This window comes from Diorhabda carinulata, chromosome X (genome assembly GCF_026250575.1).
Source record: "Diorhabda carinulata isolate Delta chromosome X, icDioCari1.1, whole genome shotgun sequence".
Classification (NCBI taxonomy): domain Eukaryota; kingdom Metazoa; phylum Arthropoda; class Insecta; order Coleoptera; family Chrysomelidae; genus Diorhabda; species Diorhabda carinulata.
The window spans coordinates 5,980,217-6,007,886 of NC_079472.1; the positions used below are offsets into that span (position 1 = coordinate 5,980,217).

Genomic DNA, 27,670 nt, shown 5'->3' on the forward strand with positions numbered 1-27,670 from the left:
TATGTTTATCATTTTCTTCTTCTGCTTCTAGATTTATATTCTTTCTAATGTATCTGACTTGGTCATACATACAGTTATCGCTTTCTTAAAAGGAGTCTTTTAAAACTGTTTCTTCTCGATAGTCAATTTAGCATCATCACTATGTTTATTGTTTTCTTCTTCGGTTCCAAGATTTTTATCTGTTGCTCCTTTAAACTCTTTTTGATCCTCCATAATGAGATATAATTTCGTTGTTTGTTTCCTTTGGATTCATTTGGAAAAAAAGTCTTTTCCTTCTTGTATTTATTTTTAGTGCGCGTTTTTTTGGTTAGACGGATGTTTCCCTCTCACAACATGTTTTTGGCTTTCTTAAATTTACCATTTTGCATCCATCGCTTCTCAACTCTGATTAGCCTTTTATAGAGGACATCAGGATTTTAATAATCCAATTCATTCGTTAAATTTTGGTGTCTTAGATATTTGTATTTCTCTTTATTGCGTGTTTTCTGGTTGGACGGATGTTTTCCTCTTATAACATGTTTTTGACTACTGGGTATTTTGCATCCATCGCTTTCAACTCTGATTAGCCTTCGATTATATGGGGGAGTCAGTATGTTAATAATTTGTTCATTATCTTCTGCTCAATCCAATGTAATCGTTAAATTTTGGTCTCTTTGTATTTCCTTTTAGTGTCTGTTATTAGACAGTCGTTTACCCGTCATAATACGCTTTTGGCTTTCTTAAAAGGAATATTCTGGATCTGTAGTTTCTTTCCTTTTTTCTGCTCAATTCATCAATTTTGGTCTTTCATTTTTTCTTCTGTTCTTCTCGAATCATGGTCTCTATCTTATTATATCAATGATACTTTATTTCAGCGATGCTACTTGTTGTGAGTAAACATATATGGGTGATTCCATTATAACTGTGATATTCAATGTCCTGTATTGTTTTTTTGTACTAGTCATTAATTAATAATCAATTAATAAAAATTTTGTGTTAATTGAATAATTCTTAAGATATTTAAACATTATTTTTATACAATATAACTTGCCACTTAAAGAAAACTTATACTACATCACTTGAATGTCAGTACCGTGTCATGTCCATTCCTAGAATTTACCGATAAATTATTAATTTTTTTTGTCGTAACAAATGATTTAAACTAATTACCTTATAAATTCTAATGTTTATGATCAAACTGAGGAAAATTGATGCACTTGTTGTTTAATATCTTAAGTTACCATGTCAGTACCGTGGATAAATGAGTCAGTACCGTGGAACTCAAAATCCGACATTTGTGTCTTGCTCGTGATACTTTGAAGTTGTAGTAAATTCCTCTTAGAGTTTTATTTTTACAGTAAAATAGATGAATAATATGCATAAAAAAGTTAGAAAAGTTAAATTTTAAAATCTTGAAATTTTGAATACAAAAAATCACAGTTAGAACGGAATCACCCATATATTGAATAAAGGAGTAGAAAATAAAGTGTTGATGATGTTATTAACCATGAGTGAATAATGTTTTCTTTTTTGGATAATTAGAAAATGCCATATTTAGATGAAAGTACAATGAAAACTAAAACAAAAAATTAACATAAAAATTTATAATTGCTTTTTACAAAAAATATAACCAATTTTATTACAATTTCTTTGATTTAATCAAATTGTGACGCTATACCTACGTATAGGTTATCTCAATGTAAAAGATAACCGACGAACTCTTTTTAACAAAGATGATTTTTATTATTTATGAAATATTGTAATAACACTACTTAAATAATTCGAATATCTTAACAACACAAATAACACTAGAGAAAAACAAAATATTTTAGCGTATTTTTATAATAAATAACATATAATATCAAAGATTAAAACAATAAGTTTAGATGTCTCTAAAGTAGGTACTTTCATTTACAGTGAACTACTAAATTGTGGAATAAAAGTATTTCTTCAGAAAAGGAAGAATTTTGGGAAAAATAATGATGGTTGATTTTTATTTTACATTTACATTCAATTTTCATTGTTTTATAGAAATGGGCAATTCATTTGAAAAAGGATTCTGTAATTAATGATATCGAATTTTCACATTAAATTTTAACTACGTATAAAATAAAAAAAATAATTGTTGGTTCTTAAAGATTATTCAAGAAGAGAATATTTGAATAAAGCCGATTATCAAATAGCAAAAATATTTACAAAAAGAAATATGAGACGCCCCAAAGCGAACTGTAAACAATTTGTCCAGGTCTGCATTACAATATTTAACTTTCCGAATCAGTGAATCATTTAAAAGTATAGATAAACAACAAAATTACATCAAAAGAATTAATCCCTTGGAAATCCTAAATAAAATCGGTTACTAAATCGAATAATACTGAGAACATAATAAACGTAAATAGGGTATTATACATAATTCGAAATATTTTTTCTATAATCATCAGATAGGTACTTTTAGTAGAATTTCCGCTTCACATTCAGTAATTAGTTGTGCGCAAGCTTGCGGTGTATTGAAGGTAAAATTATTCTCAAATAAAAGTTTTGTGAATAATAAAGTATGTGGTAACCGTGGCGCCAAGACCAACCATTTGCAGATTCGGTAAACATCCTACTAGATCCTAGCACGTGGAGAGGCCAAACAATTAACAGATGCTCAAAAAGTGATTTTAATTGCTTTTATCCGATTCTGTCGCCGAGGAATGTCCAGAAGAGATGCTATCCAGGAAACAAACTTTTTTACAAATATCTTCATCATATCATTCCCTTTTATTCCATATTTTATCATTTTTTGAAGGTAATTCGTCACTATTTCAGTATTCGTGCAGTAGCGGTTAGAAACGAACGTGTTTTTTTTTCGTGTCGAAAAATATGTGTCACCAAAAATAGGAGCAACGTATCAATCTCAAATTTTTCGTTAAATTGAAAAAAACTCTGACTGAGTGCTATAAATTGTTGCAATTCGGTAGTGAACGCTTGAGTAGATCTGCTGTATTTAAATGAGCCCAAGCGTTCAAATATGGCCGCTAAACCGTCCAGAATGAGCCGCATGATCATCGATCGCTAACTAGCATCACACCAGACAATATTCGACGCGTAGATTTACTCATTTTGGAGGACTGTACAAAGTTCGTCGCTGCTTGCTGATGCAATATGAGGCGGAGGGGGACGGTTTTTCAACGCGAATCTTCCCTACAGGCGAAACATGGGTACATTAATACACTGCCGAAAGCAAGGTGATGTATAAAAAATGGAAAAAGGAGGTAGAGGCTCCAATCAAATTGAAGATAACAAGTTAAATCGGGGATCGTCGGGGAGTGCTGTACGTGGATTTCCTTGCACATAACGTTCCATAAATGTTGTATACTACTCTAACTGTCTCTAAAAATATACGTGAAATCCACTTATCGCTTGAAACGGAAGAGCATTCCAATGCAAAGTGCGATTCTTCTCCACGATAACGTGCGCCTTCATACCGCGCGTCTCACGCTCGATACAATACTAGAACATCCACCTACTGTTTGGACTTATCACCCTGCGACTACCACATATTTGGACCACTGAAAAAAGCCCTAGAAAGTCAAAACACCGACGACGAGGACGAGCAGTTTGTGCGGGAAAATTAGGGAAATTACTTAGAAAAACTGTCAATTTTTGTAAATATTTTCGATAATAAATAAATGTGTCATCAGCGTTTGTCTCGATCATATTTGAACCGCTCCCAATTAAATTTTGGCGTTTTTCTAAAAAATTTATATATAAATTTCCTATAATGCAATATTGTATCGTCGCGTTGAATTTTCACGTGAAAATAATGTAATTTTTGTGCTGCGTCATATCTTGAATAGGCACGCCTGGGTCAGCTTAGAACTCAAACATAGCCTATGTTTGAATTCTAAGGAGACTTTACTGAGCTAAAGTGAAACATTTCTGACTTCACCTTAAAGTTCAAATTTAAAAATCCTTTAGACTAAAGGAAAATTATGAATCGCGCGCTTTAATTTAATGGGAACTTTAAGTTTAAAGTTTCCTTCAAATGTACTATGAAACCAGCCGTAAGTTATAAGGTCCTTTAATCTAAAGGAACCTTTAATTAAAGTGCCGGTTAGAGTGAGATTATGAAACCAGTCGTAAGAGTATATTTGGAAATATTTCTTCAAATAATCCTTATATACGAGGTAGATTTTTTAAGTAAGTACCGTTTTGTGATTCCGCCGCCGCAACCCCAAGGTCGGCGTTCCGCACATGCGCGCTGGTTACCTACATCTCTTGTCTACGCACTGACGCCATTACAGTCTGATTCTTCATTGTGTACGTTGTTTACTGAGTTTTTAAGATGCCTCCGACAATCGTGAGTCCCGCCGATTGTGAAGTACGAGCTGTTATACGATTTCTTAGTGGTAAAGGCGTAAAACCGATCGATATTCATCGTGAGATCTGTGAAGTTTACGGACAAAAGATTATGAGTGATGGAATGGTAAGGAAATGGGTGAGTGCAGGGTATCGTTTTGCTGCATGACAATGCCCGTCCACATGTGGCTAATCGGACCAAAGGTCTCATCAAATCTTTTCATTGGGAAACTCTAGATCATCCTCCCTACAGACCTGATCTGGCGCCCAGCGGCTACCATTTGTTCCTACACTTGAAGAAACACCTGGGCGGTCAGCGTCTTCAAGACGATGACAAGTCAAAACAGTTGTGATACAGTGGTTAACTGTTAAGTCAGGCTGCAGAATTTTATGAGGAGGGTATTCAAAAACTGGTGCCACGTTATGACAAGTGCCTCAATAGACACGGAAATTATGTAGAAAAGTAGATTAAGGTACAAGCTTTCATGTAAAAATAAAATTATTGCGATATCTTTGCACTTCTTTTTTTAATTCCAAAATGGTACTTACTTAAAAAATATGCCTCGTACTTTACATAAAATATTATTTTGATTACACCCTACTAAAAACAAAATATGAATTGTTACTGTGTCCCCTGATAGGTAAAATAATTCTTGAGAAAAGGTAGAAAACTCTCGACTACGATTATTTTTTGGGATTTAACTCCAAGTGACAGAAGACTAATTCACATTTTTCTGTAAAGTGTCTTTTTTTTAATGTGGAAAATATGAGTTTTGATATGATATGAGAGAATTTTTTTGTAAAATTTTAATTCTGGTTTTTTTATTTGCAGACAGTAGTAGCTATAGGCGTAGCACGGATATGTCGTAGAGGGGAGTTGTGGAAGTTAAGAATCGATCATTTAGAGCGATTTAAATTCAGCTTTACTTGTGAAATTAGATAACACGAAAACAAAAAAGCCAAGAACGAATTTTATGAGATATATAAAAAATATGCTACTCTTCGACCGATTGATTTATGAGAAAAACGTTTCTTTTTAAATTATCAACACGGAAAATGTACAGGTAATTGGCATTAACAAATTCGGTAGTACAGTAAAGACAATTGCATTTTCTTGAAAATTAGAAAACCCCCATCTATACACAGGTCACCGCTTCAGAAGTTCTTCGGCAACAATTTTAGTAAATGCAGGAGGGGACATATTAACTTTAAAACGCCATGGAGGATGGCAATCCAGTACCGTGGCAGAAGGATACGTCGAGGAGTCTATTAAAAATAAAATTAACGTTGTTAATAAAATCTTAAGCTCCATTGAAAAGCCACTCGAACCCTTCACCGAAATGGAGACAGATCAACCCTCAACATCTAAAATTAACATAACAGAAAATTTAATAAAAAGACATGACGTTCCGGGTTTAACTATACAAAATTGTAAAAATTTCACCATCAACTACAATTTTAAATAATATTATTAACAGTTAGGAGGATACTTTAGTATTATTTTAGTTTTACTAATCATAAAAATAAACATTAAGTTCCATTACTTTTATTCTTTCAATTTGTGCAGTTGTAGAAAAATTATAGTGTGCAGCATGAGTGAAAAGTTTTTCCACTTGTTGCACAATATACTATTTCCTACGACCACTTATGAGATTGATAGATTGCACACTCATTTTTACCTAAGAAAGTATCTTATTTCACACATGTACTAAAAAAATAAAAAAACACATGTATTAAAATGCTTCTTTTTCTTATGTTATATATGGTCTCGAAGGATAGAGGGAATACGCGAATACAATATGAATCTGGCTGGGTGCCGAAAGGCAAAAGGCCAAATTTAAGAAGACTGAAGAAGTGGAAAATATGATTTTTTTGAGGTTATATTAGTGTAAGTTTGTTGTGATTTGTGTTCAAATACTTAATAGGGTCTGCAAGATAATTTAAACGTTAAAATTAAGTGTTATTAATATTACTGGGTAATGTATAAAGTAGTTGAATGAAAATTTATTTTCCATAGTGAAGGAAAACATTATTCATGACTGTCTTGATTTTACTAAGAGGTAAGTTAAAAGTTTATTAAAAATTATATTAAGTAGGCTGTAATATTAATTGTCAAACACACAAACAGTCATTTTGTAAAATTGTAAGTATTGTGCTAACAAAAAATGGATTCTAGTGATTTTGATTGTACCCCTCCAGAAATAATAGAAGATGCTATTACAAAATAAAAAATATTTTGTAAGATATTTTTCAACACATGTGTGATATTGTTTAATTGATTTTCTTATTTAAAAAATACGTTTTTTTGAAGAATCCTTTACGTGGTCGTAGGAAAAATAGTGTACACAACTCGTTGGAAAGTGTATTTCGCCGCTATGCGGCTCGTGCAAAACAGTATCTAGTGCGAAATGTATTACTTTCCAAACTTGTTATGTAATATACTATTCAGCATACTAACAAGAAAAATAAAATATGGAGCTCATCAACTTTGTGCGGCAAATTTTCAATGATTCAGTCAAGCGCCCTTGTTAAAAATGGCGTTGGTGTTACTAAAAGTCTAGATTGATTATGGAACGTCGAATGTTCATATTAATTTTTGAAAATATGTGTTTTTTCAACTTTATGTGAAACGGAACGTAGCTCGTTTTTGGCGTGTCCATTAATCATCACCGGGGTCGGATTATGTCTTAATTATTAAAATTACCCAAGAAAAATTACTTACTTCCATTTTTATTTTACAAATTTGACTAACTGGCTTTTTAAAAAAACTAATTAGCCCAAAATTTTGACACAGACTTGCTAAGACTGTGGCGTGGCAATTTTATTTATAGTTAGTTCACCTAACAGTTGAGAAAGTTAGGTTAGGTTATTATTATTATTCTGGATTCCATTTAAAACCTCAACCAACCATAAAATTAACAATCTATAAGTACTATGTAGTGAATACTAATATACACCCAATATAACATCAATTATTTAAAGAAAGGCGCCCTTTACGGGGAGTCTCGCAGCTCTTTCCGGGGAGCAGGAGGCACCCCTCGCAGCTTGGGGGGCGCGGAGAACTGTTTAATACGTTGGCAATTTAAACTAGTCAATACTGATTTACACTCAATATAACCTTAAACTTATCTACTAATTAAAAAAAAACGAGGGGGGGCTCCGCTACCCCTCTCTCAGAAGGGTGTCACTTTTAATGCCAGTTGTTCAAGAAATAAGTTTTTTGAAAATTTCCAAATACTTAATTTTTCAAAACTAAAATTAGTCTTCAACCAAGCAGGGCTCGACTCTAAAGAATGAAAATTTAAATCGAGAACTTTTTTATCTTTTACCCATCCAGGGGCACAGTATATATGACCTTTATAATAATATTCCCTTCAAGTGGAGTAGCTGTTGGAATTGATAAAGTTTTCATTAAAAATTTTAGTACAGTACAATTTTGACATATGAGGCTAGTTTCACATTTAAAATTTCATTGGATACGATTCAGATACGGTTATTTTCCGGTTTTCGTCTATATTATATTAAAACACATTGTAGAGATTCAAAAATTCAGTTGCGCCATACACGAAATTTCCTCATAATTTCATTAAAATGTTCAACTGTAATTTTGAAGCAACAATTTTGACAATTTAATATTATACAATATAAAAATATTACCTAGAAGAGTAATTTTTTCTGGATTAAAATGATATTAGTAATATCTTTAAACATTAGACGACGTAAATTATTTATTTTTATTTTTTTGTATCTAAACTTGCGTGGCGACCTAAGGTAGCGACACGATTGTTCTCTCATGTCAAAATTGAATTTATTGAGAAAATAACAAATTTTCTGTAGATAAAATATTGGAAACAAGACGCGGGTCATGGAAATTAATTATTATTGAAAGTTTCGATAATAATAGAACACAAGACCTTTTCTTCTTTCTTCCATAATAGATCTAATCTTCCTTCTTCGATATTTTTGATATTGTCACTCCACCTCTTTCGTGGTCGACCTCCACTCCGTGTTCTGACTGGAGATTCATCCCTCGCTATTTTTACCAGTCTATCGGTTGTCATTCGACTTACATGTTGGTTCCATTGTTGTTTACACTGTGATAGCCATACGATAATGTTATCTACCTCACATAATCGTCTAATGTTTTCACTCCTGTCTCGGTCTAATTGTGTTTTTCCCGAGATCTGTCCGTGATTTTTCATTTTTGTGGTCTCCAAGACTCTTCTCACCCCTGGCTCGCCAATAGACGGCTCTTCGCCCCAAAAGAAACTGCCCCATTCGTCCCTTCGACTGTTAGCAACAGCATACGAAGACTTCCTTCGTTGGGGTAAATGGTTGGGGTATTATCTCAAATGGGAGAAGAGTTGAAAAAGTGTCCAGTCGTATAAGATAGATAACAGTGCAAAAACCTTCTAAAATGGCGCTGTGAAGACAAAGGGTATGGTATGATTGTAGCAATGGTAGATGGATAAAAATATGCCGAGTAAAAAAGCTTATGTGTAGTTATTTAGAACTTATTCATTTCAGTTTTATTGCGAAATATCTTTTTAAAGAGTTGTTACTTGAAGAAGTACCAAAGATCCTCCCGAAAACGTGACTTTGATGGGTTATTTTTGACTGTGTAGCGTTGTATTTCGTGTAGGAATGTGGTAAAGATAGTCTGAGTATATTTGAAACTTGTAGATAATGAGCAGGATTCTGAGTAAAACTCTTACCACCTAATCAAAAGGATTTAACTCCACATCAAGTTTTAAGTTTGTCCTTGTACGCTTCAGCTGCCACTGGGTTATCACTTTGCAACCTTCAAAAGTACTCATTCATTAATGATAAGCTTGAATGCAACACTGGAAATTATTATCCAAAGAACTACCGTAATTTAAGCAAAAAATTAATACAAGTGTTCTGAATTTTATAAATTGCTTGAAAGCTCATTGTTAAAAAAACAATACTGCAACAATACTCAGTCTTAGCTGTATTAGTTCCATTGAAACATATCTAAAGAATATCCTCTTCACACCATAAAACCCAAAAAACAATACAAAACAAAACTCACTACCGGAAGAAAAATACCTAATCATTTTTGACTCAAGCAGAATGTGGGTAGATTTCGTCCTTTATGCAACAAAATCTGCATGCCGTATTATTTGCTAGGTCTAGCGTCTTCAGGTGTTTGTTGAGGCGACAGTTTTCCGATAGAACTCCTGTTAGTATTCGTAGATTGTTCTTACTTAAGTTGATACATTCAGTAGATCTACTCTGGTTATAGTTTCCCAGAAGAGTCTTTGCCTGTCTCAGTCCCTGTAGGTTGTCCCAATAATTGGTTTTCCTCCTATCTACCTTCTTTTCCAGTGCTTTTACCATTGTTCTGTAGCTGATACCACGGAAGAGTTCGGGTCCCATGGAGGGCTTGTCTGCCCCGCATTAGCGAGCTTATAAGGCTTTTAGAGTGTTTTGTTCTGGGCCCGTACACTCCTATACCAGTTCTGTCTGCTGTTTTTGATCCCTTCCTTTTGAGCCTCCCTTTGAGGCTTCAACTTCATAATCTTCAATTAATGCTTAACAATAAAGACAATTGTTATGAACTCGTCCTCTGACATAGGCCGCGAAGCAGGTGATGTTGGATTATGTTTAGAGAATCGGAAGTTATTCGTGATGATTTGCCTTGATTTTAGGTCTCTTTTCTATGAAAATCATTTTGGTTTAGACCGACGTAGGTCGAAACGTTAATATTTTCACCTGTTTTAAAAACTGATCTAAAATCAAGACAAAATATCACAAAAAAAAGTTCGAGAAGTGAAAAGTTAAAGAAAAGAATCTGAAGTTGGTCATATACAGTTCCGTCTATTAATTTCTTTTATGGTGTTTTGATCCCTCTTGTTTGTACAGTTTATTATTGAGATGAAGTTTTTCTCAAAGCTAAACTCTTTCGATACAACGTTCTTAGGCTTTTCCCAGGGTTGGTTGTTAGGCCATGATAAAAATATATTAAAAACGCCAGCAGCTGTATTACTTTCAAGAATTAGTTTAACCGAATGAGGCTTCATCTTTGTAATCTTCAATTAATGCTTAACAATAAAGACAATTGTTATGAACTCGTCCTCTGACATAGGCCGCGAAGCAGGTGATGTTGGATTATGTTTAGAGAATCGGAAGTTATTCGTGATGATTTGCCTTGATTTTAGGTCTCTTTTCTATGAAAATAATTTTGTTTTAGACCGACGTAGGTCGAAACGTTAATATTTTCACCTGTTTTAAAAACTGATCTAAAATCAAGACAAAATATCACGAAAAAAAAGTGAAAAGTTAAAGAAAAGAATCTGAAGTTGGGCATATACGTCGGGTACATTTCCTAAAATGCGCCAGTTATAAAGCGGCATCCTTTGTACAGTTTTTATAGGACATTACATCGTGTAGGGACTTTTCATAGAGAAGGCCTTTTTGTTTATTTACACTCTATACTCGAATTATCTAGAGATCAGTTGTATATAAATAGTAGGCTAAATAGATCTTGATTAATAATAAACAACTCTTCTACTTTCACAAGTCTATAAAGTCAGGTTTCAAAGCCAGTAAGACAATTCATTTCCAAAGGGTAGTTAACACGAAGGTTGCCAAAAAATATTTGATTATTTTAATATTACAAATCATTTTAATCCAGAAACGGAAGAGAATTGATTTAGAATTTCGAGTACGCGTTATTGGAGTGATCTTCAACGTTTGTATTTAATCCCAATAATCCACCAAAAACATGGCTTCATTGAAAAATATAGATTTATTATTATCCCCCGCAAATAGCAATTGATTTAATAATAATAACAATAATGTACTTAAATGATAGAATATTTTGAAAAACAAAACAGTTTCGTTTTTTATTCTTGGTAAAAGATTTTCTGACAAAGATCATTGTTGGTGATGGCTCAGAAACAAAGCAACAGTTAATGGACGATGCCAACGTTATCCCGTCAAAAAAGTCGTCAAATCGAATCGAAAATAAAAACAATGCTGATTTGTTTTTTTAAAGTCAAGGGCGTGATTTGTTGTTTGTTTTGTTCCCCCAAGTTAGGGAGTCGAGTAAAACTTTTATTTAGAAGTGTTAGAAAGTTGCCAGACAATGTTCAATCAAAAAAGACCCGATTTTTTGCAGAAATTAAACTAGTTCTTTCAGAATGACAAAGCACCTACACACACAGCCATCTCCAAACAACAGTTTTTGGTTAAAAATGACATGGTTACGCTGCTCCACGCTTTTCACACTCGTCTCGTCTGGGATCTTGTGACTTTTTTTCTTGAAAGGGATAATGTGTTTTGAAAAAATTTGAAACGTCTTCTTAGTGGGATTGTGGCAAAATTAAACACCAAACGTATTATCTCTAATATATTTTTGAGATTTCGAATACCTATGTATTCATCGTCAGGGAATTCATTAAAACATTAAATTCATAAGTTTCAAAAATCAATATTCAAATTGACCCGTGACATAAATATTTTTGAATTTGTTGAATCTAATGTTTTTCATTCAATTCTTAACTAATTAATTCCCAGACCATGAACACATAAGTATTAGCTCATTAATATATTTAAGTTAGCACACTTTGGTATTTAATTTTGCCACTAATCCCTCTAAGAAAACGCTCATAATCTAACTGGCGAAGACTGCGTTTCAATTCATAAATATTTTACTTGTCCATAATATAAGCCCCAGACGATGAATACATAAGTATTCGAAAGCTCGGAATATATTAGAGTTAGTACACTTTGGTGTAATTTTGCTATAATCCCACTATGAAAACGCCAATACCACGAAAAATATTGAATTACATCTCCTCCGAAGAACGTGAAGTCATCCACAACCGCCGAAATTGGCATCCCTAATAGCTTGCAATTACAGGGAGAGGATCGTAACCACTGACTAGTTTCGACGTTGTTGCGTCTCTTTGGAGTAACGTAACGAGCTCTCGTTCGGAGTCACTAATCCGAACTGAAGACACAGCCAGCCGGCGCTGCTACTTGATTCATGTAGTTAAACATTCCTCAGTAGAAGCGTTCTGGAGACATCTTCACTTCCAACTGCGAACCATTAGTCAAGTATATCTCTAGTAGACGGAGATATGTGAAAATTATTTCCAATTTCATGATTTGGTTGTTGGCTTGACAAAGCTACTTCCTGGTTAATACCACGAAGAACGTGATATTCAACTGCACTTTGGCTTTCGATAAAATGAATCCGTACCATCTAAATGTTCTGTTTCATACGGAATAACGTTTATCTGAACGTAATTTACGCGTTAAATTATTTTCGCTTTACATTGAATTGCATAACAAGTTTAATTTCATCAACTCATGATTTGACTATGACGTTATGCGTTATCAGTAGTTTTTACTACTATTAATGATTACGTAGCTAGAAAACGTGAGTTTTTGATTAAACATATAAAATATTTGTTATTAAATTAGAAGTTTTATTATAAAATTGAAGATATATTTGAAAGTTAGACACAACTATATCGATTACATGAGATAAAACTATTAAAATAATGAATTTTCGTAGTTATCTAGAAAACCTAAGATTGTGGAATGGAAAAGATTTACTGTATACATACAAAATATTCCAGTTGTCGGTCATCCCTTGTTGAAAAAATCGCGTTAAAAAATAAAAATTTATTATTTATGGGATAATGTTTAATATTTAAAAACTACGAACAATAAATATACAGCTAAGAAGTGAAACAATTTGAGGAAGTAACTTGCGAAACCTCACATGTCCAAATGTAGTCACAATCGAGTTAATCTCTAATATGATATCTGTAGGTGAATATCACAAACATTTCAGACAAAAACTCACAGATCCCATTTCAAATGTAAAGTGAAGAGTTTCAAGCAAAACCTCACTTATTTTACAAACATTTCCAAACAAAAATTCACATGCTCAATGAGCCAATAGGAGAAGGCCCCACTGGTCACTGTTTGTAGCTTCACCAGTTTGTAGGTTATGTTCTGCTGTGTTTCAGTGCGGAAGTTGCTTAGCTAGTGTTTTTTATACAAAAACTATTGATCGTGGAAGTGGTGTTTTAGCGAAAAGTAGTTCAGAAAGAAGTGGAAAAATCATATATCGTTCTTCTTACAAACAATTACAAGACCAAAACGTAAATTGACTCAGTCATCATTCTGGAGTAAAGAGTCAGAGGTTTCGTACTACAAATTGCTGAGGCATAAGCCTACCTCAAAAAAAACTAACCGGTCATTGCAAGTTTTCTTTGGTCCATAGCAAAAATGAAACCAGTGTGCATCATGCCCGGAATGAAATGTTACCGTTTACCGAGTAAAAGGCACTTTCCTCAATATGTCCTCAAATTATTGCGAAATGCGGGAAAAGATTATACCGATTGGATTTCAATTGGCAAATGATTGTGCATTTTTTTGCATTGTAAAATATTGAGCTCCTACGTCAATCTAAACGTGTAACGACTTTTCTGAAATTGGAGAAGCGTGCTTACGAATTAGGCAAACGGATTCAAAGATGAATAAGGAAGGAAAAGTAAGAATTTTTAATCTTTTAAAGAAGTCCCTGCAGTGAACCCTGCTTAGTCCGAGTAAATATCTAACAGCTCTCTTTTGTGGTATGAGGATTCGCTCAAATCGTACCACACGTACCCCAGAAGGAAAAGGCATATCGGAGATGCGACTCGATAAGGACATAATACACTGTTAAGGAGGTGGATAAGTTCAGTTCTTTGGAAACTGATCTCAGCGCAAAACATGAGGAATTTAATTTTTTATTTAATACAATATGTAATTCCCATTTCAAACAATTGACCACAACGAGTCATAAAAATTTCACAGATTCATGGTGTGTTATTTAATAAAAAAGGCAGCAATGTATTTTTATATGATATAAGGAGTTTAATATCGAATTTAAATTCGCAGAATGAGACATTTGCGGCTATTGTGCAAATATGGATAATAAAATTAAAACAGGACTACCTAATAACAAATCTGGACTGAAGAAATAATCCATAACAAACGCGCTAAAGCTTAATTTGACCTCGCCAACGAAAATAAAGATAATATGAAATAACTTTCTGCTTTGACATATAGCAAGTTCATAGTCTTCCTAGAACTCCTATACAACAAGTGGATCAACAGAGGTTGGTTTTATGCTTCAAAATTCTTTCAAATCATCCATATTAGGCTCTTTCGTGACGGCTGCACAGTCCAAAACAAAAACCGAATTTTGCATGGTTTAATGTATTCAGTAGCCAAAACATAAGGAAACATTGAGATCATTTCATTGACGTTTCCTGTCCAAGGGTATTTTTCCCCCAGGCAGGGTGTTTGTGAGGGAAACTTTGGAGGAAAAAGAAGAATATTTTGAGGAGTACAAAAATTTGGGCTCAGTTAGGTCTAAAAGATCTAAAGAGTTCAGGGGGGGGGAGAATTAGCTAAAAAAGAAGATACTTATAACAAACAAAACTCCTTTAAAGGCACTGTAAAATTGATGGTGAAAGCCAATTAATACTTCAGGTTTGAGGATGAACACCTGGAACAAAAGAAACTTCTAAAAACGGGAATGAATTGGGCAAACATTATGAAAGCTTCTCTTTGATTCATTCTATTTCCAGCGCTAAAAAATGGCTTATAGCCATGGGGCTATAGCAACTTCAAGGCTTATTATCACCGCCACACATTTGGCCAGCTGATTTGAGAAATATATGGAGGCCACCAATCTATGCGTGATTGGTGGAAGTCCTACAACATGATGAATCCTCTACAAAACATTGCTGCAGCTTGGAATTAAGTAAAACTAAGCTGTTTGATCGAAGTTTGGAGAAACCTTTGGCCTGATGTGGTAGAGGCGCCAACTAGACGTTTGCAAGATACTATAAGAGAGGTAGTTGACGATATCGCTATTATGATGGAGGGGTCTGAGTATTGCAGTCGAGGAACTCGAAGAATTCGTAGCAACCGATAGCGTGCCTTTGAACGATAAAGAATTAATGGCAATGCAAAATACTTCGTAAATAAATAAAGAAGAGCCGCCAGAAAAAATAAAAATATGATAAAGTGTAATCCAAGAGGCACTTTCAAAAATATATTCTGGTCTAGAGATGTTGGAAAGTTCGGATAGTGATTCCAACCGTGTTTTATATCCGTTATACCGTTTATACCGTGTTTTTTGTAAGCTTATAATAATTTGTAATGTATTTTGCTTATTTCATTGACCTCGTTATACGCATATTTCGCTTGGCACGAATTTGATCGGAGCGCATCCTTCGCATAAAGCCTTCAGTCTCTGAAGACGATAACTTGGTTATCGAAACGCGCGTCAGACAGTGTAATCGTGAAAGTTGGTGTAAACAGTGTGTTCAGATAAGTCGCTGAAAATTGAATTCGCAAATTTGTCAGAAAGTTATTTATGTTTCGATTTTTTCATGAAATAGATTAACAATTTATATTTATCATTATTTAAAGTTATCAATTTTGTTTTTGCTAACTTGTTGAAATGGAGAACACGTGATATAAAAACGGCATTCAACGTAATTTGTATTCGTAGTTGTTGTCAACGTTAAATAATTATTTATCACGCCATCGATAATAATAAATATGTTAAAAGGTATAATTAAATATATTTTGTTTATATTTTATTACTATTTAATTGAAAACTATTAAATTTGTATTCTATGAACGTTTGGTATTGCACAATATCTACTCCGTTCTAATTGTACAGGGTTTTCCTCTATAAATGGGAAATAAAGGCGCGTTCTCACGAGTCAAGTTTAATTTACCAATTTTAGTTGATCGATAAATGTTGAATGAAAACTGTGGTGAGAACCTGTCGTTCAAAAGAATTGATCAAGAAAAGTTTGACCCAGTTAAACTTCATCAGCGATGGAAAATTTTATCGCGAACATCCATTAGTGGATATGCATTGAAAGAAGAAGTGCATCCTAATGTGCTCGCCATTCAACTAATAGAAGAGAGTCCTGAGATGACAAGATTAAAACGCTATAGACCAACAGACCTGCGAGAGGGGTCTAAATATTAACAATAAACATTAATTAACAAGGGGGTGAACAATTAGTTTTAGTCTTAATTAATAAAAAATTTCGGATTATATCATGTTCGTTGGAACAATCCTTTTCGTGTTTCTTTCAACAGTCATACCAAATACCTGTTATCCTTCAAAAGGACAGATAGTATAATAGATGGGGTTAAAAAAATATAAATAAACTAAAAAATTGTCTAAAACATTAACCCTTAAATACTAACACACCGTCTCACAGACGGTATTGACAGGTTGAGTCTAAAATATCTTCTAAACGTCGACCGATCATGTAATTTCAGTTTACATCGGTACAGATGAGAGGCTGGTAGCACACTTTGAGAAATTGTATCGTTCTTGAGATATTCGAATTCTAAGCTTCGGTGCCGTTTGCTAGACGGGATTATAGTGTTAACGGTAGTTTTTGCCTATATTTGTGAACAATGGATGAAGGACCCAGTGGCTCAAAACGGGTAAAATATGGCGACACAAATTATGAGGACGTCCTTCTAAAGTGGCGGGAAGAGGTTGGCAGTGATAAGTGTGCAGGGAAAGAAAGAGTCCAAGTGTAATACGGAAAGAAGGGTCCACTATGAGTCATGTGATGAGTCGCCACTGCCGCCATTTCGTGTTCAGTTCCTCATACACCGCCCGGTCAGTGCGCTTCACTTTGAGGTTAGGTGTGTGTTAATCAGTGTTAAGTTTAGTTCGTGTGTTAAAAATGATGGACAGTGACGATTATGTGGAGGAGCCAAAAGAGTCAATTAGTATAAGGAATACGGAGACAAAGAAGAGGAATAATTTTGGAAGAAGGTTAATAAAAAACTGAATTTACAAAGCGATGTATTGCTTTGAAAATGTCACGGAACGAAGTAGAGCTAAAATAATTAATGAATCCAATCTATTGGGTGCGGTTAATGAGCAAAATGCTCACATTTGCGGTCAGATAAGTGTACAAGAAATTCAAAGACGCCGCCCACGCAAATGTGAGGAGGATGCTTGTTTCTGTGACGCAAGTTACTCATACAGAGTAAGGTTTTTAGATGACCAAAACCTTTTAAAAGAGGTAACTGTTTGCCGAAAAGCGTTTATGTCAATTTACGAGATAGAAAAGAAAAAAATGGAATTCCTTCAAAAAGGTATGAATTGGCCCCAAAAGACCAAATGGAAAAGCATTCCTCAAAACACAGGAAATTATCTGAGGAAAAATATAATGCAGTAAAGGAGCATATTCGGTCATTTAAAGGACGAAAAGGACACTATAATTTGTCAGAATCAAAGAAAGTTTACCTGCCTGAGGAATTAAACATTAAAAAAATGCATAGCCTGTACCACGAGGAATATGGAGACTTTCCTGTTTCCTACGAGACCTACAGAACAATATGATGAATTTATACGGGTAGGAACTCGGATGGAATCGGACTATCAGATGATGAACAGAGATTTAATAAACCTACACAGGCCGTATTACGACTTTCAAGTCCACTTTATGGTACAAATAGATAAGTGACTTTTGACAATTGGTTCACTTCGATTGAGTTGGTTCAAGGTATGAGACAATGGGTCTTAACATGCATTGGTACTCTGAAAAAGAACAGAAAGAAAATTCCGACAGTTTTCCTACCAACAAGAAAAAGTGAAGTAGGAACAAGCCTCTACGGATATACAAAAGATATTACTCTGCTTTCATACACCACAAAAATCAATAAGGCTGTTCTTTAACTATCATCTTCCCACCACCATGCCAGTATAGACCCATTGTGCAATAAGCCCGACATCATTACTGATTACAACTGCACCAAAGGTGGTGTCGACACGTTAGATGAGAAATGTAGTAAGTTTAGCTGTAGTCATCGAACTCAACGGTGGCCTATGGCAGTGTTTTTTTTAGTACAGTGAATGCGTATATACTTTACGAATCCTTCAGGAATATTGAGCATTTACAACGCTCAAAATTTATCGAAAAATTAGCATTTCATCTTATGGAACCTCATATGAAAAGGAGGTTGGAAAATGAATTTTAACGGAAGAAACTGAGACTAAGTATATGTGGAATATTCGGCGTTGATGATGTGGTAAACTAGCCTTTGGAAACGCGAGTTGAAAAGCTAGAAAAAAGAAAAGACTGCTCACTTTGTCACTACAAAAAGAAAAGGAGAATTGCCTAGGTTTGCTTCCATTGCCAGAGACCAATCTGTTTAGAGTGCCCAAAAAAGGTGTGTAGAAAGTGCTGCAAACAAGCCCAACTTTATCCTTTTTTCTTATTAGTTTGTTCATTTCATGTGTTTTCTTTTCTGTATTTTTTCAAATATTTTGTGAAAAAAAAACATGAGACAATTTTTTTAGTATTGTTTTAATGTTCATTCGTTAATTACTTGACAAAAAATTTATTTGGATGCAAAAAAAACAGTTTTTTCTTAAGGCGTCTCTCATACGGTGTATTAGTGAGTCTTTTAATGTGTTAGTACTTAAGGGTTAATGATATTGTAAAATATTCACAATTGAAATGAAGAGAGGATAGAAACAATTAATAAAACGACTTTTCGGTAAAATAATGTGATTCAAAATAATTTTAAATCAGATCCTGAATGATAAATAACACAATTTTATTATTATCTGTCGTAATGTAAAATAAAACGACAATATACAGTATTTTTAATACCTAATATTAGTTAATTTAGGGTTAGTTATTACCACTTGCCCCTATTTAATTCCTGATGTGAAAACACAGCCTTTTTTATTTTTGGTGGACTATTAAGATCACAGTTAACAAAACCCGATGCAGTTATTGTTAATTTTTTCCTATTGCAATTGAGCTTTGTGCAATTCAGAATATGTAGGAAATTTAGCAGTTTCTATTTTATCGTTAACCTTAAAACTGGGATAAAAGGCTATTTGATTAGTTCTAAGGTTACGACCTTTACTGAACCCATTCCAATGATTACCAGCTACTCCAATAATGTCCCCTGCTGCCACTAACATTTCACCCTTTCGTTTCGGTTCATGTGGCCATAATGCGACGACATTGTGCGCATTCTGACCACCATAATAATATATATCATCTAAAGAACGATATTTATTTGTTGCGTCTGGATAATAGTTTTGCATTATTTCATATGCTACCCTGCAAACTTGAGATGAAAAAGTACATACCAAATAATCACTCATAGATAACATATGTATGTCATTTATAATACCGAACAGTGAGGAATCTGAATATCTGGTTGATACGGCAGCTGTTTTGGCTATTGAAGGATCACCGATTATTTCATATTTTGGATACAATTTTTTGGCCTCCGGGAATACCTTAGGATCATCTGAAGCTAGATATATTCGTCTTTTGTCGACGTTCTGTTTCAACTCCAAATTATTATAATATTCATCCACGTGGGACATATATTCTTCTATACCATGAAAAGCAGCTTCGGTACCAACTTTATCAGTACGACGGATATGAACTCCTACAATAGGTCTCTTGAAACCCATTTTAGCCATTGTATCTTGTAGCATTTTCGCTGTTTTTTCTTGTGGTCTTAGAAGATATTTTAAAATCTGGCCCACCCACCATACTATTGGATCACCATGTAAACGTATCAACCTAGGTGCTAAATCTTCTGGAATAGCTAGAGGTAGAAAAGGTGGTCTAGGTGCTAAAGAATCGATTATGGGTAAATTGATTACTTGAGTCTCCGAATTTCCAGGCCAGCCAGCCGTAGTTTGACCGCTTGGATCTGTACATGTGTTGCTAACCGGTTGAAAAATCTCTTCCCAACCTCCTTTGTGGTATCTAAATAGAGAAATTATAAAAACATTACCGAAATATTAACCCACTGATATATTAATAATCAAATAAAAACGATTTGTCATAAAGTAAACCACCATATTTAGTCTACATGAAAGTTATTTGGTAGTAAACTTACAGATACAAAAAGGAACTATGAATTTCAAGATTTGTTATTGCAAAAAATAAATTTGCTTCAACTCATAATTCTCATTGTTATTACTTATTTTTGAAAAATTAAATGTATACACTATACCTATATTTTAAATCTGATTTTGAAAAAATAATATCTAAATATCTAAGCATGTAACATGATCCAAGTTTCAGAAAATGGGAATTATTAGAAATAATTCAAATTCACAAGCCTCTTAACGATCAGAAATTTTATGTTGTTGATCGTTTTCTCAGAGAGCATGGGCATACTCCGTTAGACTTCTCTGGATATGTGTGACTTCAACCAAATTAAAACATTTCATCAAGAGCCACAATACTACTGGGAGTTTTCGGTACAAAAAATAAATAATTTTTACATAGTCCTGAGTTTCATAATTACCAATCTTTATTTATAAAAACTCTATTAAATTTGTAACTTTCCAAGTACTCTTTTTGAGCATCCAATTGAGCACATGCTCGCGCAATGCTTCAAATGCCAGATAAATGTTTCGAGTTTATGAGCTTCAAAATTATACTTTAAACATAAACTATAAGGTTGAGGTTATATAGGCATTTATTTCATCGACTTATTACCATAGAGAAAACAATAAAGTTAGAGAAAGTGTCATATAAGCATACATCTAATACTTCTATATGGGTAGTTTCTATAAGTGGAAGCTGTTTCGACTAAGGAAGACAGAATGGCAACGATTTCTCTATTCTCCGAGGTTTCAGCATTCTCAACCATGCGCAGTATAGATAAAGGGTCTCGAACAAGAGAGAAAATGACCCATACCAACTGTCCATATAATAGTATTACATATATGCATATAAGTGAAACTGCACTATTGGACTAGAGAGGGAGGGCTCTACTCGTCAATAAATTAAAAACTTATTATTTTCCTTTTTGGTCATTTCTACCACTTGAAACTCTGACGTCCTTTTGATACAATCAGAATAGAGAGAAATAAAGAGTGGTATGGATGTCCTTTCTTACTCTGCCAGCCGTTTGGATCATATATGTAATACTCCTATAAGGACAGTTGGTACGGGAAAAACGTCCCTACGTTACGGTGCCGATAATATTCGTTTTCTCTCTCGTTCGAAACACTTTATCTATACTGCGCATGCTTCATGCGCGCAAAAAATGCGCAGAACTCACTGAAGCGCTCAGAGGAGAGAGAGAACGATATAATATTTGTTTCACTTAGTCGGAACACCTTCAACTTATAGGATCTGACCATTTAGAAGTATTACATATATGGTTTGGACCCACTTGGATAACCTCCCACACATCGCTCTCTCTCTCTCTATCATTAATATTGTCCCTATGCTTATTAAAGGTTACGGACCAGCCAAAACGATTTTAAATCGATGCCAACGCAGTACAACAGAAACAACATAAGAAGGATGGAGCTAAAGAGGGCAAATTAAAAGAATTTATACCTGTTGCCTTGAGTTTATTTTGTTAGCCTATGATTAATAACCTATATTGATGAAAAATTTTGATATCTTTATCTTTTTATCTTTGACCTGCTATGTGATTTTGATATCCTACCTATTTTTGGTATAAAATTCTCTTCAAAATAGTGTTCAAATAATTATATAATGAGGTGATAGGAGTTTGAATACTTGAGACGATTGGTGGTATATCAGGTTTGTGCAGTTTTGGTAGACCATATATTTTTAGGTGGTATGGCATTATTAATTTTTAATTTCTTTGTAGTTATTGGTGAAATAAAGTTGTTCGTCAAAAACCGAATTAGATCATCATTTGATTTTTGAATTATAGTCTTATTGATCATTTCTATTAGGTATTATTTATGATTCATGGTTTTTACATATAAATTTATATTATTTTAATACATATTATGTGCTGTTCTAGAAATACCAATAATACAATACAAGAGGACACGTGTTGCTTAGCAGCAATGGCTATGTGGATAATTATAGCTTATGAAAGGGCTTGGTTTCCTGAGTCTTTTTAGATAAAAACGAACAACTTGGTTGACAATTGGAAGTCGAGATATGCAGCTTTGAGAGGAGAAAAATATCAGAAAAATTTAAAAGTGAAGTTAAATGTCCGCGTTTAATTCTCCTCAGATTCAACCAATTCACTGAAATTATATCTCAAATGAAAGGTATTGATTTATTGAATGTTTTAGACCAAAACGAACGACCCAACGACTCACCTCAATTAGAAGTCGAGATATGAAAGAAGAAACTTATTAAAACATAGGAAATTGAAAAAAAAATGATCAGATAGAACGGCAGGATTTTTAGCCATTAGATTTTTATTGATTATTTTAATATAAAGATAATCATTAAACAAGAATGGTAGATTTTAAGAAGATATTACCTATCCAACTTTCAAACTGTACTGATGTAATAAATATTATTTTTGTATTGTATATCTTTTTAAATTTATAAATAAACTAGTTGACTTGTGACCTTTCCTTCATTTATCATTTATTTAAAATCATCCCTTGCCCTAAAGGAAATAGAAAAATAGTTATATATGGGAAGAAAAAAATATAAATCAAACCAAAAATTTTCAAAAATATGGGCATAGTTCCTGGTAAAGGAAATGGAAAAGATTTTATGGAAAAAATTATTTATTTCCTTCGTTTATACTTATTTGACTAATGGTTTGTTAAGTAACCCCATTATATTATTAATATATCATATCGTATATATAGTATTCAATGTAGTAGAATTTTCAAAAAAATGTCATTTTAATCCTAATAGTTTTGTTGATAATCCTATTTATATTCTACATAATAGTATAGCTGTTTGTCCTCTTTAGCTCTATCTCGAACTTTAATAAGTCGATGATTTATTTGAAACTTAATTAGATTTACATTTGCGATTTTAAAGTGGAATCACAACAGTGCTGTTCAAAACATTATCCTAAACTTCAATTAATCTAAATACTTACAATATAAACACAAAATAAAACTAAGTAACATTAAAATAATAATTAACACCTACAAATTAGTCAAATATGAGCTTAACATAACCTTAATTTGCCTTATTTTTTCCACAAAAGTTTGTTTTTGCTGGAAATGCATAAATAAGAGAATAGATGCATATGTGTCATTCATTCATGCGTCGCGGCATGCTTGATATCAAATGTCCAACAAAAGCTAGCAGTATATTCTCCCATTCTTCAATAGCGACCTCTATGAGTTAGTTGTAATTAGAACCAGGGAGACTATGACCTCGCATCCTCTTTTTGGGATAGTTCCATAAGTGTTCTATAGAATTCATTTCCAGACTGTTATGTAGCCACTCTGATAAAGGGATATTGACATCATGTAAGTAGCCAATAACCTCTCTAGCCACGTGGGGACGAGCGTTGTCTTGCCTCAATAAAAAAATCGGCCCAACAAACAGAGAAAAAGGCATTACATGTTCGACAGTAATGTTGTCTAAGTAATATTGGGCATTCTTAGACCTCATACATAATATACGAACCAATTCAGTACGAGCATCGAAGCAAATTCTTCCCCAAAACATTCTAGAGCCACCACCAAAAGGCACTTTATGAGAGATGGCAAACCTTTCTCCTTGCCTTCACCAGACACACTCACATCCATCTGGAGCTTTAAAGCTAACTCTAGTCTCATCTGAGATCAGAGCCCGTTTCCAATAATTGATGGTCTAATTCTGTAGTCTTGCAAAATTTAATCTCTAAACTTTGTGTTCTCTAGTAAGCAAGTGTTTTTTGACTGGTCTTCTGCTACTTAACACTGCTTCATGGAAACGTCTTCTATCAGTTCGAGACGATATATTGATATTTTGAACATTGCTGGCGACTCTTCTATTTCTATGAGCACGTTGTCTCGATAAACGATCTTCTATTTGATTAGTGCAACATTTTCGCCCTTGTCCTGTTCTTCAATAGTATGAGACTGTTGCTAGAATGATGTCTTCCTAACAAACCCCTGCTTGCACTCCCTCCTCCATTGACAAATTCCTTTGGAAGTTCATTTTTTTACTTGACATACTCCCAATGAACTTCCAGACATGCATGTAATAAAAACAATTACAATCAACAGCGTGCTTCTAACAGAAACTTGGCTTTAATCAGCACTTTTTGAAAAAATGTTAACAGTTTTAGTCTAAAACGAAGTTTAATATGGATTACTGTCAAAACAAGATTATGTGATACTATAGTTAACTTAAATAACATTGTCAAACAAGGTACATGGCCTACTTGTCATATAGTAAGTTATCAATAAATAAAGAATATTGAGAAAAAATAAGTGGTGTGTTAATTTTGCCCAGGAGTTTATTATATGTATTATTACCTACTTAATGAAGAAGACTATAAAAGAGCCCAAGAAGGTTATCTATAAGACAAAGTATAGTTATAATTAATTGCTTCCATATTATTGTAGTATTTCATAGTATTCAATTTCAATTAATTTATTCAATTAATCGAGTATCTTGTATTTCAGGCAAAGAACAAATAAATAATTTGTGATATTTTTAAAATTTTGAGAAAAACATTTTTTCCAATTAATTTTTGTGTTCAAAGCTCATGAACGTCGTACCTATGGGTTTACTGCACAATATTAGACTAATCTTTATGTATTCCAAGACCTATAAACAATTAAATGAAAAAATATTCAAACAGACATAACAGGAATACAATTCTAAAAAAAAGTTACACAACTATAAGTCTGTTGTTAACACTATCACAAATTAGGTAAGATATTATTCTTTATTATCAATTCATTAATTGTTGAAATATCTTTCAAATATTAAATATTATCATCAGAACAGGATAAGTCAACTAGAAAAGAAAATCTTTGAATGTTTTGACTTACCTCCAACCTTTAGATTTTAATATCAGAGTCCGTTTTGTACCATAGGCGACCATAAAACAATAAACAACATGATGTAACTGACAACCATATCCACATCCTTTATTTAAATTACACACTAATTTTTTTGCCGTATCACAATCTTGGGGATTTTGTAAATACATAAACCTTTCTTGAACTAAGTTACTCAATGCTGCAGATTCTTTTTGTCTCCATGTAGTATATCCATCAACATCTGCTAGTTGTTCAATGTCATACAATAAAGATCTTTTATGCTCATTTCCCATATTTACTAAATAATTAATAGATTCTAAAATTTCTGGAGCTACATCTCCAGCTTTCTTTTGAAGGTCTTGGAGACCCGCGTTCAAAAAATAAAATAATTCTTTAGTATTAGAAAAGATTCTCCTTCTAAGCAATTCATACTGAGAATTAGGTTCTTCCTTTGGGTTAATATTGTCCAATTTACGTTTATCAAAAGGACGTTCGGCCTTAGTCAATCTCATTTGAAAATTTTCTATAGCTTCTTTTTGTTCATCATTTAAATTGTTAATACTTATATCCCGGAATATTTCTTGTATTTCTTCATTTTGTTTCCTCAATACATCCAAGTCACTTAATGCCCTCGTCAACCTTTCGGCTACTTTACTATCGGAGTAAGTTATATTTGAATTTAAAACGGGAAATGCAGACATCACTAGTACTAGAAGCCACAAAGTTAAAAAAATCACCAGAATTCTATAACGTCCTATATAGTTGAGATATTTCACACATGACAACATTTTTTTCTTTATATTTATCTACTTTGTAACTTAATTCACTGTAATTTATTAATCTATTTACACCAATAGTTAAGTAGTTTGTTGACAATTCACGATCTTCCACATACAGTTATCAAAAATCAAATGAACAGAGTCGTCAAATCAGAATACGCTTCTTCTATATTCATAATTTTTTGGTCTTGAACTATTAAATAACATTCTTTCTGACGCATAGGCAACACAAAAAACGAAATAAATCTTGAGTGTTGTCTAACGCAAAAAATTATATTTTATGGACACAATTGAAAACAGAGCATTTTACATTTTCATACTTAAATATAACCAAAGAAAACCTATATCTGTAAAGAAGCGATATATATTAACAAGGTTATATCACAATCTCGACTAGAAGTACTTGTCTCTACAAGATACGTTTTAGCAATTTTGTCAAGTGTTAAAAATTCAAAATGACGTAAATTGTAAATAATGGTATTGAAAATGGAAGAATGAATTGATTAATAAACAAAAACCTTATCCATGTGACTAAAAATTAAACGCCTCCAAAGAAATACTGAGTAAAAAATTAACTATAAGCATACATAGTAACAATGTAATTTACTGTGAATACCTATACATCAACCCCAATAATTAAATCTGATCATTTGAAACCTTTTAATGATAAGGGTGGCAGAGTCAGTATGCCGAATTCGCTGTTGACGATCTTAATGGTTATCTTTATATCTTTATAACCTCTCATTTTTTTAAAGCCCAAATGTATAAATTCCCCCCAGTAGCTTAACGACCTTAACTTGCCCCCCATTTGAAAACCATATATTATATAGGTAAAAAATATAATCACAAATCGATAAAAACAAACGATCGAGGCTGCATCTTAAGCATGTATCTATCGATTTGGGACATATTTGTTAGTAGCGGATTAAACTGAGCTATAAGTATAAATAAAAATATAGGTTTGCTACATTTGTACGTACCATCTTGAAGTGCTAGTTTTTCTGTATGATCACGTAGAGGAAGATTTAGTATAATCAATCACCTCATGCGATTTAAAATAAAAATCAAAATATGATACAAAAAAAATATGCATCAATTTTTTTGCGGACCATTTGGCGCCTCTTTATGAGTAGCGGCCCGGGTAACAATGTACTTCTCGCTACGCCACTGATTCCCTCCTCCATACGGTTACTGTTGAGCTTGTTCCTTAGTGGCGTCAGGGAACAGTAACTTACATAGATTATACTTGTATACGGCTAAAAAATTCCTTTTTGTTTCCTATTTTATGTATACCATAATATTAAGGCGAATTAATCGAATTTCTTACAAAATAAATAATTTTTTCCTAACGTTGTTAACCCTATAGATACTAAACAAAGCGAATAGATGATTTCAGTAAGATGGAGCTTCACTAGAATATGTAATTTGAGATTATTACGTTTTGGCTTAACAAAGATTGATACTACGATATTAAAAATATTTTAAAGCATTTTTTGGGTTTGATTTTGTTATAAAAATGATTTTTCACCGATATCCGAGATACGCAGTCGCCATCCTTGAATTTACATCCTGTAGTTTTATAGATTACTATTTCAAATTCCAATATTAACGCAATTTAAAATACTTTTGTTAAAAACTAAAATTTGAAATTATTTGCCAAGTACGAGCCTGTACCAAACTTCGAATAATCAAAGATGACTGTTAATCCCAACTATTTATATTGAAAAAATCAACCAATTATTCCAGGTACCATTTGACGCTCCACCAA

The 27,670-nt window shown here is 33.2% G+C and overlaps 1 protein-coding gene across 1 annotated transcript; it reads right to left on the reverse strand.

Annotated features, from left to right (window-relative positions):
• Positions 1-1,568: 1,568 nt before the first annotated feature.
• On the reverse strand, positions 1,569-26,064 carry LOC130900996 (alpha-(1,6)-fucosyltransferase). The gene is made up of 2 exons (XM_057812035.1): positions 25,133-26,064; positions 1,569-20,150 (listed from the first exon to the last, which is right to left on the reverse strand). The coding sequence occupies exons 1-2, from the start codon at positions 25,909-25,911 to the stop codon at positions 19,166-19,168; spliced, it is 1,764 nt and encodes a 587-aa protein (XP_057668018.1). The 5' UTR covers positions 25,912-26,064; the 3' UTR covers positions 1,569-19,165.
• Positions 26,065-27,670: the final 1,606 nt, after the last annotated feature.